This window comes from Camelus dromedarius, chromosome 4 (assembly GCF_036321535.1).
Source record: "Camelus dromedarius isolate mCamDro1 chromosome 4, mCamDro1.pat, whole genome shotgun sequence".
In the NCBI taxonomy this organism is placed as follows: domain Eukaryota; kingdom Metazoa; phylum Chordata; class Mammalia; order Artiodactyla; family Camelidae; genus Camelus; species Camelus dromedarius.
Genome location: NC_087439.1, coordinates 55,221,674 through 55,235,137, shown reverse-complemented (window position 1 = coordinate 55,235,137; position 13,464 = coordinate 55,221,674). Strand labels below are relative to the sequence as shown.

Sequence of the window (13,464 nt, the reverse complement as noted above, 5' to 3'; positions counted from 1 at the left end):
AATAATACATCTGAATTGTTTAAGCCACTTTTAAGTTTGTGGAAATAATATGTTATGGCAGCAAAATTAACACACTACCTTAGTTAATATAAGCCCTTACCCCTACTTCCCTTTGCTATTTAATTTTCCTCTATAAAATGCATTATCTTCTAATAACCTTTGTTTTACTTATAAATGTAAATTCTGTAAATAAATGTAAGCTCCATAAAAACAAAGATTATCTATTTTGTTCGGTTTCCCAGGACCGGGTACATGCTTATGTGCTGAAATATTTGCTGAATGAACATCTGATCATAAATATATGAATATGTTACAAGAGTTGTGCTTACGATGCTGATCATGATAAAAATACCACTAATCTTAAAAGAAAAAAGAGATAGAATCAGTGATTGTTTGTAGTCAATGACATTTAATTTGTAGCTATGCATTGATACCACTCAAAACACCGTTACTATTCAGTCTCTGTATTCCTCTTCTTACCAATTGCAAGAACTTTTTTTATTACAGTTTTTAGTTACTCGGGAGACATTAGTAAATACATAATTTTTTAAATTCTGAGTATTTTTCAGTAGAATATCACATCTTATCTATAAGTTCAGAAAAGAATCAATATATACATAATTCCTTCCTCAAGGAAGTTACTCACACTTGAGAAAGTCTCCAAGTTTGAAATGTAAAAGACAAAATTTTGGAAATTACCAACAAAAGTCTTATATTAACTTCACTCAAAAAGTAGAGTCATTAGTGTTGAAAAGCATTGCTTACCTGTTCCAGGAGTAGTTGTCATAACTCCAACAAGAGGACTCTGCATTACTGAAATGTTTGCCTACATGAAAACAGAAGAGCTAAGGTAAAAATACAAAGTTCTAACCATAACATAAATACAGTAAGTGCTGAAAGACCTCATTCAACAATTAAATGACTACCAGGTACTGGAAATCCCTCTTATTAGCTCACAACTGAAGAGTACTCTCAAGTGTTTTTTAAGTTAATATATACAATAAGCCAAACTTGTTAGCATATTATATGTTTAACATAAAAAAAGTTGTGTTAGGTAAAAAGATACTATTTTTAGGCGAAAGTAACACTGCTGTTTTTAGTTCCTAAGATACAATATCTGAAGTATCAGAGATAATCTTGATTCTTCAGAATCATCAAGTTCACACAGAAAAATTGAAAGATGTCAAAATTTTATTTTTAAATTGACATTTAAAAACCATGAAATACTAGACTGAAATCAGTCTACACAATCAAAGACAACTTATTTCTGCCTCTACTAGTAGAAAGTCACCAAGCAGGAAAACTATCAATCCTAGTTCCTTTAAACCTACGAGAATTAAAGCTTATAGTAGTTAAAAGTCTTTCTATAAACAAAAACAACAATATCCAATCAAGAACAAGAAACTGACTCTTTCTTTAGAAGTAAATATATAGAGAGAGCTTTTTTTCAAAAACAGATTCTGATTAAACTACAAAAATCTAAAATCTGGCCATTATCCAAAAACCAGAAACAAATGTTGAGAGAATGTCAAGAGAGATACAAAATGCACTGTTCAATTCTTAATGCCAACTTCTCTTCTGATTAGAGATTGACCGCTGTTCAGTGGACAAAACTAATTTGAGTTTTAATCTAGTAATACTCTTACCAGCTTTCAACTTTCTCTACAAATTATGATCCATAAGATTTTTAAACATTTTGAACATAGCAATAACTATAAACTACCTTTCTTTTCAATGTATTATCAGAAGAGTAATGAAAACTGCCATAAAATTATAAGACAGTGGTTCTCATACAAACTAAACATCAGATTTATCCATCAACGTTTAGAAAAATACTCCAGTCAAGAAAATGCTGGACTTAGTAAGTTTATAACACCACTGTCAAAATTTAACATATGTCACACAAGTGATTTTTATTTTGCAGCACGTATATCTCAATCAACTATTGGACCAGCTACATTTCAAGTGTCAAGAGCCATACTTGGCTAGAAGCTACTATAGTAAGCAACAGAGCAGCTGTAAAATGTTAGAAAGAGAAAGTAATACAACGAATTAATTTTGCTTTGCTTGACTAGTAGGCATAGTATACCAGATACATTAAGTCTATAATCAAAACTTACTGAAAGATTTTTCTACTTTTCTTAAACTTGCCAACAATTATTTGATTTATGGAAAGGCCATGAAATATTTCTCCAAATCAAACAACAGAAAAATCTTTATACAAAGAACTTATCAGTTTAGCTGATACACTTTGCTTATCTGTCCTATTAAGCATAATAGTAAAAGGAGAGAAAACTTGTGACTATAAAAGCTATTAAACTTCCTACTTAAAAGAAAAATCCATACTACCCTTGAAATGACAATCAAGAGTAATCATAGTAGTACTAGCACAACATAGCTCTTACAAACATCAGCTCTAGATTCAAGATTGTCCAGGTTTAAAGCCTGGCTCTGCTAGACTAGCTACCTTACCCTTTACCAATTACTCAGGCTTTCAGTGTCAGTTTCCTTAGTAATAAATGACAAAATAAAGCCCCTAAGAGCTACCTCACAGATTCATTGTGAGGATTAAATGAGGTAATACACGTGAAGTTACAAGATGAGCGTGTGTGCACTGTAGGTAGTTCCTAAGTATCCGACACTTTTTTGTAGCTATCAGGCCCATCAGAACAGAATCTCTACCTTGCACAATCTATGACTGAAAATAACACCATCAGAGCACCAACACCAAGAACATACTAAACCATTAGCTCATAAATATGCAGGAGGCAACGTTTTTAGTAAAATAAATAAACAGTGAACATAGCTCTAAAATGATATTGGTCTTATATTATTAAAACCATTCCTAAAATAAAGATCTCAAATCATTACAAGGTGCCCTAGATCTAGATAAAACCCTGAATCTTTGTTTCTTCTTTCACAAAATTGTGTATAAATATAGAATTTTTAAACAATGAATGACAAATGATAATCATTTCTACATGTTTATTAAGTAGGATGGAACAGGTGAATAAGCACACCTTTAAAAAACACAGAATTACCTATATGAGAAAATTATCTGAGTTCTATTATATTTTTAAGTATATTTCATGATAAACACAATTTAAGTAGATTCTGTAATAACAGTCCTTAATGCTTATTCTATGCAAAGAGTTACACTAAAATAGACCTCAGGGAAACATTTCAAATTACTGACCTCACTGTATAGCCACACAAAATGATGAAATTATTAACTATGGATCATGAATGAGGGTATGTATATCACCTGTCTTCTTTTTTTTTTTTTTTTTGAAAGGAAATGACTTTAATGTCACTGTATATCAAAGCAATGTATATTACATAGAAAACCGCATTTAAAGTGTACTAATATGTGGAGACCATGTAATTTAGAACCGTGAGTACAAACATAATATGAAATGGGAAAATAAACTTAAATTTAAAATTGACCACATTATCACCTGTCTTCTTGAAGTTAAAGGTGTTGACCCCAGTCCTGGGCTGGAAATGTCATCATATATACTTCTAACCGGTGGAGCTCCACTTTTATCTTTATGAGCTGGTACAACTGGCTGTGGTGGTGACCCACCTAACAATGTACAAAAAAATATAGTCAGGTGAGAAAACAAAGAAATCCTCCATTCTTCTGGTAAGATCGTTTAAATTAGCATTATTAAAATAATGACTTAAGCTCTTTAGTGCTTCTCAAACCTGCTTCTCAAAGTCATCTGGAGATCTTGTTAAAATTCAGGTTCTGATTCGACTGTGTGGGATGGAGCCTGAGATTGTAAGTTTCTAACAAGCTCCCAGTGGTGCCAACGTTGGTGATCCATAGACTGTACTTTTAATAAATAGTAAATATAAATTTTAGTTTTTAGTAAACACATATAACTTGTGTTTTCCCTACAAAATGCTTAACATTTCAATACAAACCTTGATCATATTTCTCACTTAAAAGTAGGTATTAAACAGCTCCAGTCTGTATACAAGAGTAAATATAATAATCTTCAAATGTGGAATCTGACTGTCAGATTCTCATTTGTGTTTCTCACAGTAAAAATATATTTAAATCTCTAATAAACATACAGGAAAAGGATCAATTTGAGGGGACAGAAAGAGAATCAGCAATGCCAAGTAATGAAGATCCGGCCCTCTGGAAGACTAATGTCTGAGCCTAGGCAGTGCAGCATAAGCTGTTGAGATTAGAGCACAGGCTTTAGTACAAGCCTGACCTGGGCTTTAACTTCTGCTGTCACTTTGTACCCAGTGAGCTTCAGCAAGTTCTGTACTGCAGTTAGCCTCCGCTTCCTCCTTTGAGAAACAGGGATACTACCACCTACCAACTTTAAGATTGATAAAGAATGAAAATAGCATATAAAATGCTTAGCATACAGCCTGGCTCACAAATACTCAATATACGGTAGCTACAGTAATAAAATAATACATTTGCAATATATAAAAAACAAAAATCTGTCCAGAATAATGTTCTCAAGTGAATTACTTCAAATATAACTTATGTTAATTCTCTCTAATCAATGCTAAGAAAAAAAATGGATAATAAACCACTTTAACCTAAATAATACCTTAGGGACAATTAAAATAAGAACTTCCATTTAAACATATTAAAAGGATAATAGGTCACATTTAGATTTCAACCATTTTTGTAGCTCACTCACTCCTTATAATCAAAACTTCCAAGTTATCTTTTAAAATATTTGTTTCTGAAAAAAGTCCTGTAAAAGATACATGTTTCATTTAGATACCAATATTTTGTGCTGACAGTTACAAATCATAGTTTATGGAGTAAGTCGTTTCACTAACCACACTGTAAAAGTAGAAGTCATATATACAAATTTTCAAATTATACTTCTTTTGACCAAATATTTGCTATTAATATATTTGAGATGAATTATTTACATTGAATTCAGCTGAAGTTTAACAACTACATTCCTCTCCCCACATCCACATGCACACACACACTTAACATCTCTGAAATACGGGTATATACAAAAATGTCAATTTAACATATTTAGTGTTCTGCTTTCTTAGTGGTACTTAAAATAATGGTGAGTTTTATAATCAATGGCATCTTAGATTGAATGAAATGTGATATGCATATTTTAGGGAGTGATTCTTGCAATTAAAGTAACATACTGCTTACACCTCTATTCCAATAATCTTAAAATAAAAAACTGAGGCATTGCTTAATTTTTTAAAATAAATGTGTTGATGAGGGTGAATGTTGCACCATCACCCTTTTTAAAATTTTAGTACATGTATTGTTAGTACTATAAAACTACTTTCGGCAATTTACCTACCCGCAAGTAAAGGTGACCTCATTTCCATTACTCCTACTGAGGGGCCACTAATTGATCTAGGTTGTGGAGTCACTGGAGCTGGCAAATCCCCCATTAAAAATCCAGGTAAGAACTGGGCATTAACCCCTGGCTTTGGAGACGTGGGTGAACCCAACATCATTGGTTCAGATCCTAGATGAATCAGAAAACAAAATAATACAAAGAAAGGACTTTAATGTAACAATATCTAACAAAAAGATGTAACAATCTAGTAATAAATTAGCCTTTGACAGCCGTTTTGTTTACATTATTTCATAGACTGAAGAATTAACACTTATTTTTAAATTTTTAAATTTTAATTTATTATCTTAAAAAAAAAACAAAAAAACCTAACATACAGAATAACTTCTTTCCATTTCTGGGTGAGCTTCTACTATGTAACAACCGAAAACAAGGACAGGGTGCACTAGTTATACAACGTCTTAGCAATTCAAACACGGTAGGTTTAGTATGTTATTATGTCCCATTTTTCTTTCCCTATACACAAAAATTGTTAAGTCATTTCTGTAATAAAAGTATAATCATGCACACATTACAGCACATATGAAATAACAGTGATGATTAGCATCCCAACTAGAAACATACTGAAAAAATCTGGAAAGGTGATGTTTTGGATCATTTTTTAAAATCATTTATTCATATTAAAGTTAGAAATAACCAATAAAACTCTCTGTAATAGTAAATCCATTTAAAAATAGAACTGATACTTCATAATCATCAATTCAAAATTAATCCTCACAATGTATAGGATAGATATTATTCTTATTCCAACTATGAATAGAAGGAAACTATAACTTACTCTAATTTCAGAACAAAATTGCACAGTAAGAAAAATATGGGCTCTAGAGTCAGAGACCTGGGTTCAAATCTCTCAGCAAATGTACATAACCGTAGCACCCATCCACAAAGCTTTAATCAGAATTACAGCAAGTAAAGCACTTAACTCAGGAACCAAGTATACAGTAAGCACTCACCAAATACTAGTGATTATTATTCTAGTAGTCTCTTAAAATAGCCAAAACTGAGGGACTGGTGTGAACATGCAGAATTTGCAATTTCTGCTTATGAAAATATAACTTTTTCAACTATACGATTCATGGCACTTAGAAAGGTCAAACATTTGGTATATTATTTATATGATCTTTATTAACTATTCCTTAACTTCTACACAGCCTCAAAAATGTTTCTTGCTATCCAAATGCTGTCAATTATTTATTCTTCCTCTTATTTCTCATTATGGTAGACCTAAATATTAACAATGCAAACATATAAAAAAAGAAAAAGGAAATTAAATTCAGAAATACTGACATAAGGTATATATAATACCTTATACCACATACTGAAATAAGGTCTGAAGAGTTATATTGCATTGTAATTACTTCAAAGTGCTAGTTACGATGTTACCACAGTATTATTACATATTTCCAAAGAACATAACACTAAAATCAAACCAAAAGTCTAAACAAAAGCATATTCTGAACATATATTTAGAAACCCATAGTAATAAATGTATTACAAAGTTTTTGATACCAACTACCTTCACTCTCCCAGCCCCAAAAGAAAAAAATACATACATGGCAACTGTAGTAACAATTAAATCAAGAAAATTTCTGACACATCTGGATACACAGTGTGACACAGTAGAAAGCACCAGAGTGAAGAGGGCACAAAGGGCTCTTAATTGAACTGTCACTAACCACTCAACCCTCGAGCTAATTTCAGAGAGCTAGACCAATGGATCCTCCAAGTCTTAAATTGCATTTTACAGTCTCTATTCCTAAAACGTTAAGTACTGTGTCTAACTCAACTAGTACTGTAGCACTGTTTGTTGAAGTAACCCTTAGTTTTAATATACCATTAGGTGCTGGGAAATATTTATTCCTCGCCTGTAATATCTGCCATATGTGGACATGAACAATTAGTATCAGTTAATGTCACATTTCTGACTAGAGGATGATTCATATTTGTAACCCCAAGAAATATACACTCCAAAGTATTTTTGTTTAGTAGAAAACTTTAGAATTGGAATTCAATAGCTTTCTGCTCTCTAAAATAATACAAAACATAGATAACATTAAAACCTAGACCAACATCTGTACATAAGTCTAAACGTAGCAGAGTATCTGCATTGATGGTATGCATTTTATAACTAAACTAAAACAGTTTAAGTTACACTACTCTTAAAAGAAACTTATTTTGCACAAAACATGGCATTATATATCCTTCAACTCTAATAAAACTCATCCTACAGATACATATCATGCTTGCTTTCCTTTCCAAACTGAAAGTTGTAATCGAATTCTCAAATACTTCTCTAAGACGGTTTATTTCCTCTTCTGAAATTTTTGACAGTTCTCACAAATCCCAAAACTCAGCAGACAAAAAAAGACATCCTGTTAACTTTATAGATTTTTTTCAACGACAACACATTTAAGGAACGCTCTCCATTAAACACTGTCAACGAATTTTTTTAAAAAAATAAAAGAAAATTACGTGACCGATTAGAGGAAAAGACCTCCTACAATACTGAGTCACTTTCCCAAGATAAAGGCGAAGCAAATCGAGTGAACTCCCGGCTTCCTATTAAAGCTAATATCTCAATGGCTACCATCACCTGGTTAATTAATGTCGCACGATTCAAACTTCCAGTAAAAACAGATTCTTCTGCAAAGCCCGGGAGAGGGAAGTAATAATCAAACAAGAACTAGAAACCTAGATGTCCAAACAGCGGCGGACAGTAACCACACTCCAGGGCACCGCCCACCCACGTGTTTCACAGGTGAGCTCCTTCCCACCAGCGCTTCCCCGGACCGGGAAAAACCCAGTACCGCGTCTCGCGCGCTGGCGGAGTCACAGGTAAAGGTAGGTCTGGCTCTAGCGTGTGGGGGGTACAAAACGGTTCAGTCACCACAAGACGGCCGCTTCCTCGCCCTCCTCGGGGTCCGCAGCTTCCCGGAGTCGCCTTGGTAGCGACAGGGTGGCGAAGGCTCGAGTAGGCAGCGGACTAAGAGCCTGGGGCCAGCCAGGACTCCCCCTCTGAGGTTAAAATTAGCAGGCGAAAGCCCATGACTACTGCCTTTCAAACGTGCCCGCTTCCAAGCTTACGGTGTGCATCGCAGAGCTAGCGAGGAAAAGCAGTCTTTCACTCACCCAGCGTGGGGGCCTGGGGTTCCACGGCAAAGGCTGCCATCGCAGCAGCACAACACTTAGCCCCGGACCTTCCCGATTTTCAAAAATGGCGGAAATTCTCCCCACGGGTAGTGGCGCGCTACCTTATGGGGTTGCGTAGCTTCCGGACATGCGCTATACGTAAGTTGTGGGCGCCGGAGCCGCCATTTTGGAACCGGGCGAAAGTCTTCGCGCAGACTCGCCTTCTCCGAGGATTTCGCTTGTAATGGGATCAAACAGCAAGGAAACAGTGGTTCTGGGAATGCTTTTGCTCCTGATTTGTTGATGCTTGAGTTTTATAAGAGCACAAGTTATTTTACTCACGGTTTCATAATTAGCGTGAGTTTACCCAGTGCTCTGTATTCCGTCAACTTTTCCAAATACCGCCTGGAAAAGTTGGCTTGCAGAAACAGATGGTGCCACTTTCCAACACTGATTTCTGAGCTTAGTGCATGAATCTCCATTCTCAGAACATATTTTCTACCATCTCTGTGCCATTTTTTTTTTAAATTTTGTGTTATATAGGCACAAATTTTACATTAAAGCGTAACTCATGCTTGCTGTTTTGTTATACATTAATGCGTACAAAAGGCATTAAATAAAGAGGCAAATAATAAACACTCGTGAACTCACCACACTTGCAGAAGCCTGTGTGTTCCTCCTTACCCCCTCCCGGCTGTCATCCTCCTCCCCGCTTTGCTGCTTTTCTTTAGAGCGTAATCAAATCTCTCACACACATTCTATATATGTTGTTTAGTATTGCTCAGTTACTAATTTTATAAAAGCTACATGTATAATTTATGAGATGCTCTCGTGTCCATACCAAACTCATCCTCAGAACAACCACCCAGCCTCCCTGTTCCTTTGGGATTTCCTAAAATCCCAAATCCAGCCAAAATTTTTTAATCTGTGTGAAGAAATTCCAGCATTAAATGACAAGTTCCCAGAAATCGAAATTTATAACCACTTACAGATGAATTGACTTTTTTTAAACAAGTGTTACCAGTTGAGCTGTGTTCCCCAAAACAGATAATTAAAGTCCTAACCTCCAGTACATAGGAATGTGACCTTTTTGGAAATAGGGTCTTTCTTTGCAGATATAATCAAGTTCAGATGAAGTCATACTGAACTGCTACAAAATTGGAAGCTTAAACCAACACTATTTTATCTTTTATAGCTCTGGAGGCCGGAAATTGGAAGTGAGTATTCTAGGACTAAAATCAAGGTGTCAGCACAACTGGTTTCTTCTGGAGGTTCCTGGGGAGAATCTGTTTCCTTGCCTTTTCTAACTTCTGGAAGCTAACTGTATTAATTAGCTTTTGGCCCTGTCCTACTTCAAAGCCAGTGGCATAACATCCTCTATCTGACACTGCTTCTCTCTGCTTCTGTCATCACGTGCCTTTTTCTTCTATACTAAAATCTTCCTCTGCTTCCCTCATACAAGGACATTTGTAATTTCATTTAGGGCCTACTCAGATAATCTTCCTATTTCAATTTTGAGTTGTGGTGATTAAGTTGATAATCACATCTGCAAAGTAACATTCATAGATTCCAGAGATTAGAGTGTGTATATCTCTGGATGCCTCATTCTGCCAATGGCACCTAGCATTCCCTTTCTAGAAATAAGGTACCAAGAAAGTTTCATCAATGATGGCATTTCTATATAAATTATGATATAACCAAACAAATGAACATTATGCACCTGTTAAAAAGAATAAGATGGATTTGATATGTGAGTGTGTGTAATGACCTAGAAAAATCTCCATGACTGATAGACTGAAAGAAGCAATTGGAAAACATGTATAGCATCATTTTAATTTCACAGAAAATGTACATTTAGGTACAGATGCAAAGAGAGAGATGCTTATTTAAATAAAGGAAAAATCTAGAAAATATTTCTGTAACTACTAACAGGGAAGGTGAAATTGGAGGGGGTTTGTAAATGAGAGGGCTTAGGAAGGGTCTTAAATTTACTTTACATAATTTTTAGTGGTTGATTATAGACATTATTTGCTAATTTTAGAATTCTTCAAATTAAAAATCTTTTTTTCTTTAAGAAAGAAAGTCATTTTCCTTTCTTGCATTTCAATTTTCTAGTCTTTCAATTGGCTCTTTTGTAACCAAATTATAAAGATGTCCAATTTTCCCTATCAGAAACCTTCCCTAGACCTTGCTCTTTCTTCTAGCTTCCATGCACTCATTTCTCTCGCATTTCTTCTCTTTTTCTCAAGGTCTCAAAAGAAGGATCTACAGACTTTAGTAGATGATCTGTTTCCCTAACTTCACCATCTTGTCCAGTTCATTACACACTGGATCCTGTGTAAATCCTCTTCTGAAACTACCGACCCCAACTATTTTTCTCCTACTGGCCTGATTAGGCCTGTCTCCTTGACATCTGCAGTATTCAGCGGCTTTGACAATCTTTTCCTCTATACAGTATTTTCCTTGTTTTGGGTGATTCTACACTTACTATTTCACCTCATAATTTTCTATTCGTTTTCTGGTTTTTCCATACCTGATCCTACTTCATCCTAACCTTGACATATTATTAGTCAAGCCTTTGTCCTCTCTCTCTTCTTCAGTTCTTTATGGTCTCTTGGAGTCCTCATCAGTTGTCACATCTATGCAAAAAAATTTCCAGTGTTGTATGCCCCACCTCTCTCTAAAGTCAAATTATACTTCTCCAGATGCTTGATGAACAATCTACCAGCACATCAAACCTCAAAAACAAATTCATCTTGCCCCTAAAACCAGCCCCATTCCAGTTGTCCTTTTTTCTATTAGTCTCTTAGAAATCCAGAATTAAAATCACAGTATGTTAGAGCAGAATTTAAAGTGAAACAAACCTGAATTCAAAGCCCAGCTTTTCCACTTTTCCTGTATCAGTTTGATTTCTATTAAATCTCTGTAGATTTTATTTTGTGTAAGGTAGAAACAATACCTACTTTGAAAGGTGATTATGCTTAGTACAGTGCTCGGCCCACTGTTTTTTCTGGCTTCCACCTTTCCTTCCATCAAACATTCAGATACCAAGTCCTATTCTTTCTCTCTCCTCAATGCCTACACAACTGTAGTCAACATTTTTTTCTTATTTTTTTAATTAAAGTTTAGTTAGTTTACAATGTGTCAATTTCTGGTGTACAGCATAGTGATTCAGTTATAGATATATATTCCTTTTCATATTCTTTTTCATTATAGACCATTACAAGCTATTGAATATAGTTACCTGTGCTGTACAGTAGGACCTTGCTGTTTATCTATTTTCTATATGGTAGTTAGCAGCTGCAAATCCTGAACTCCCAATTTACCCCCCTACCCCCAGAAACTATAAGTTTGTTTTCTATGTCTGTTTCTGTTTTGTAAGTAAGTTCATTTGTGTAGTCAACTCTCCCTGCCTTCAGTCTCTCCCACCAAATCTAACGCACTACTAGTCAATGCTCCCATCTCTGTGCATATTACTCAGGTGTTCAAAACCCTCACTGACTTCCTATTCCCTACAGCAGCCTCCTTTTCTTCAACTCCACAAGCTTCTCGTGTGCATCATATGGCAACCAATAGTGTTCCCCCATTGCACTACATACATTCTCACCCAGGCAGCAAAGGAAGAGGAAATGAGAATCTCTTGGGGTGAAAGGTGCTGTAGACTGAATATTTGTGTCCCCCAAAATCCATGTGTTGGAAATTCTAACCCCCAGTGTGATGGTATTAGGGTTGGGACCTTTGGGAAGTGGTTAGGTCATAAGGATGGAGTCCTCATGAATGAGATCAGTGTCCTTACAAAAGAGACCCTGAGAGCTCCCCACCCACTTTGGCCATGTGAGGATGTAGCAACAAGACTGCTCTCTGTAAGCCAGGAAGCAGGCTCTCACCAGAACCCAAATCTGCTGTTGCCCTGATCTTGGACTTCCCAGCCTCCAGAACTGCAAGAGATAAATTTCTGTTGTTTATGGCATTCTGTTTTAACAGCCTAAATGGACTGAAACAGGAGGTTAGGAGCATCTTTCAGTGACTTCAATAGGCACCCCTTGAAGGAATATACATTGTCACCCTACCTTCACTGAGGGTGGCTGAGAACCTTGGCTTCTAAAATAGTCTCTTCACACTGTATTCCTTGCTCACAGCAATCCCCTACCTCGCATCTCTTTGCTTTCCTCCACAATTTACAAATTCCTGTGCTTACAAGTAGCAGCTCTCTTCCACCATGAAACTGGCTCCAGTCCAGCCATCCCTCAATCATCCTTTCATTTCAAAAGATACAAAACATATTTCTGCAACTTATTTGCTGTAAGATACTTGTTTTGTAAGTTTTCCTTTCAGCCCTACTAGATGACAGGACCATAACTTTTTCTATTCTGTATTTCTATCACTTTTCAATAAATCTATGTTGAAAAATAAATGAATAAACAAATTAATGAGAAGCTCTAAATAAACATTGAATAAAATGTAATTATCTGATAACTTATTTGACACAATGTTGCATGTTTTCAAGATGTTTAAAATAATTTTGCACATTAATTCTATTAGAAGTGCTTATTATATGTATTATAAAATGAAGACCTATTTTTAGTCCTAACTATCTTTTTTCTGGTAAAATGAGATTTTTATAACTTGGATTATCTTGAGTGAGTAATGTTGTATGGTACGATTTTACATTTTTATGTTTCTTGTTAAACTACAATCTTGAGAAATGTTGCATCTTCACCATATTCTTCTATACGTGAATATTATCTTAATTTCCATACTTGCTTTCCTACTTTCTTTTTGTACATAGTAAATAAAATGTCACAATGTTAAGGAACCATACACTTGTGGCATTTAGTCAGCTCATTGTATTATTTCTGTGAATAAGGTCCACAGCGTCCATCCTTGCTGAATGGGGAACCACCACAGAATTTAATTCTAGTGATTTCCCAATTTCTTAGCTCTACTGAAAAGGAAATTT

The 13,464-nt window shown here is 35.1% G+C and overlaps 1 protein-coding gene and 1 long non-coding RNA gene across 2 annotated transcripts in view; one reads left to right on the top strand and one right to left on the bottom strand.

Annotated features, from left to right (window-relative positions):
- Positions 1-8,605, bottom strand: part of NUP35 (nucleoporin 35) — a 25,522-nt gene extending 16,917 nt beyond the window's left edge. Inside the window, exons 1-4 of the mRNA XM_010991699.3 lie at positions 8,505-8,605; positions 5,316-5,486; positions 3,459-3,586; positions 766-826 (exon numbers count right to left, since the gene is read on the bottom strand). Coding sequence (XP_010990001.1) covers positions 766-826; positions 3,459-3,586; positions 5,316-5,486; positions 8,505-8,544 — 400 coding nt within the window. The 5' untranslated portion in view covers positions 8,545-8,605. The remainder of the gene's footprint in view (positions 1-765; positions 827-3,458; positions 3,587-5,315; positions 5,487-8,504) is intronic.
- The window catches only part of LOC116153064 (uncharacterized), a 14,200-nt gene continuing 8,828 nt past the window's right edge, over positions 8,093-13,464 (top strand). The window contains exon 1 of the long non-coding RNA XR_004136762.2: positions 8,093-8,216. This is a non-coding gene — a long non-coding RNA (uncharacterized LOC116153064). The remainder of the gene's footprint in view (positions 8,217-13,464) is intronic.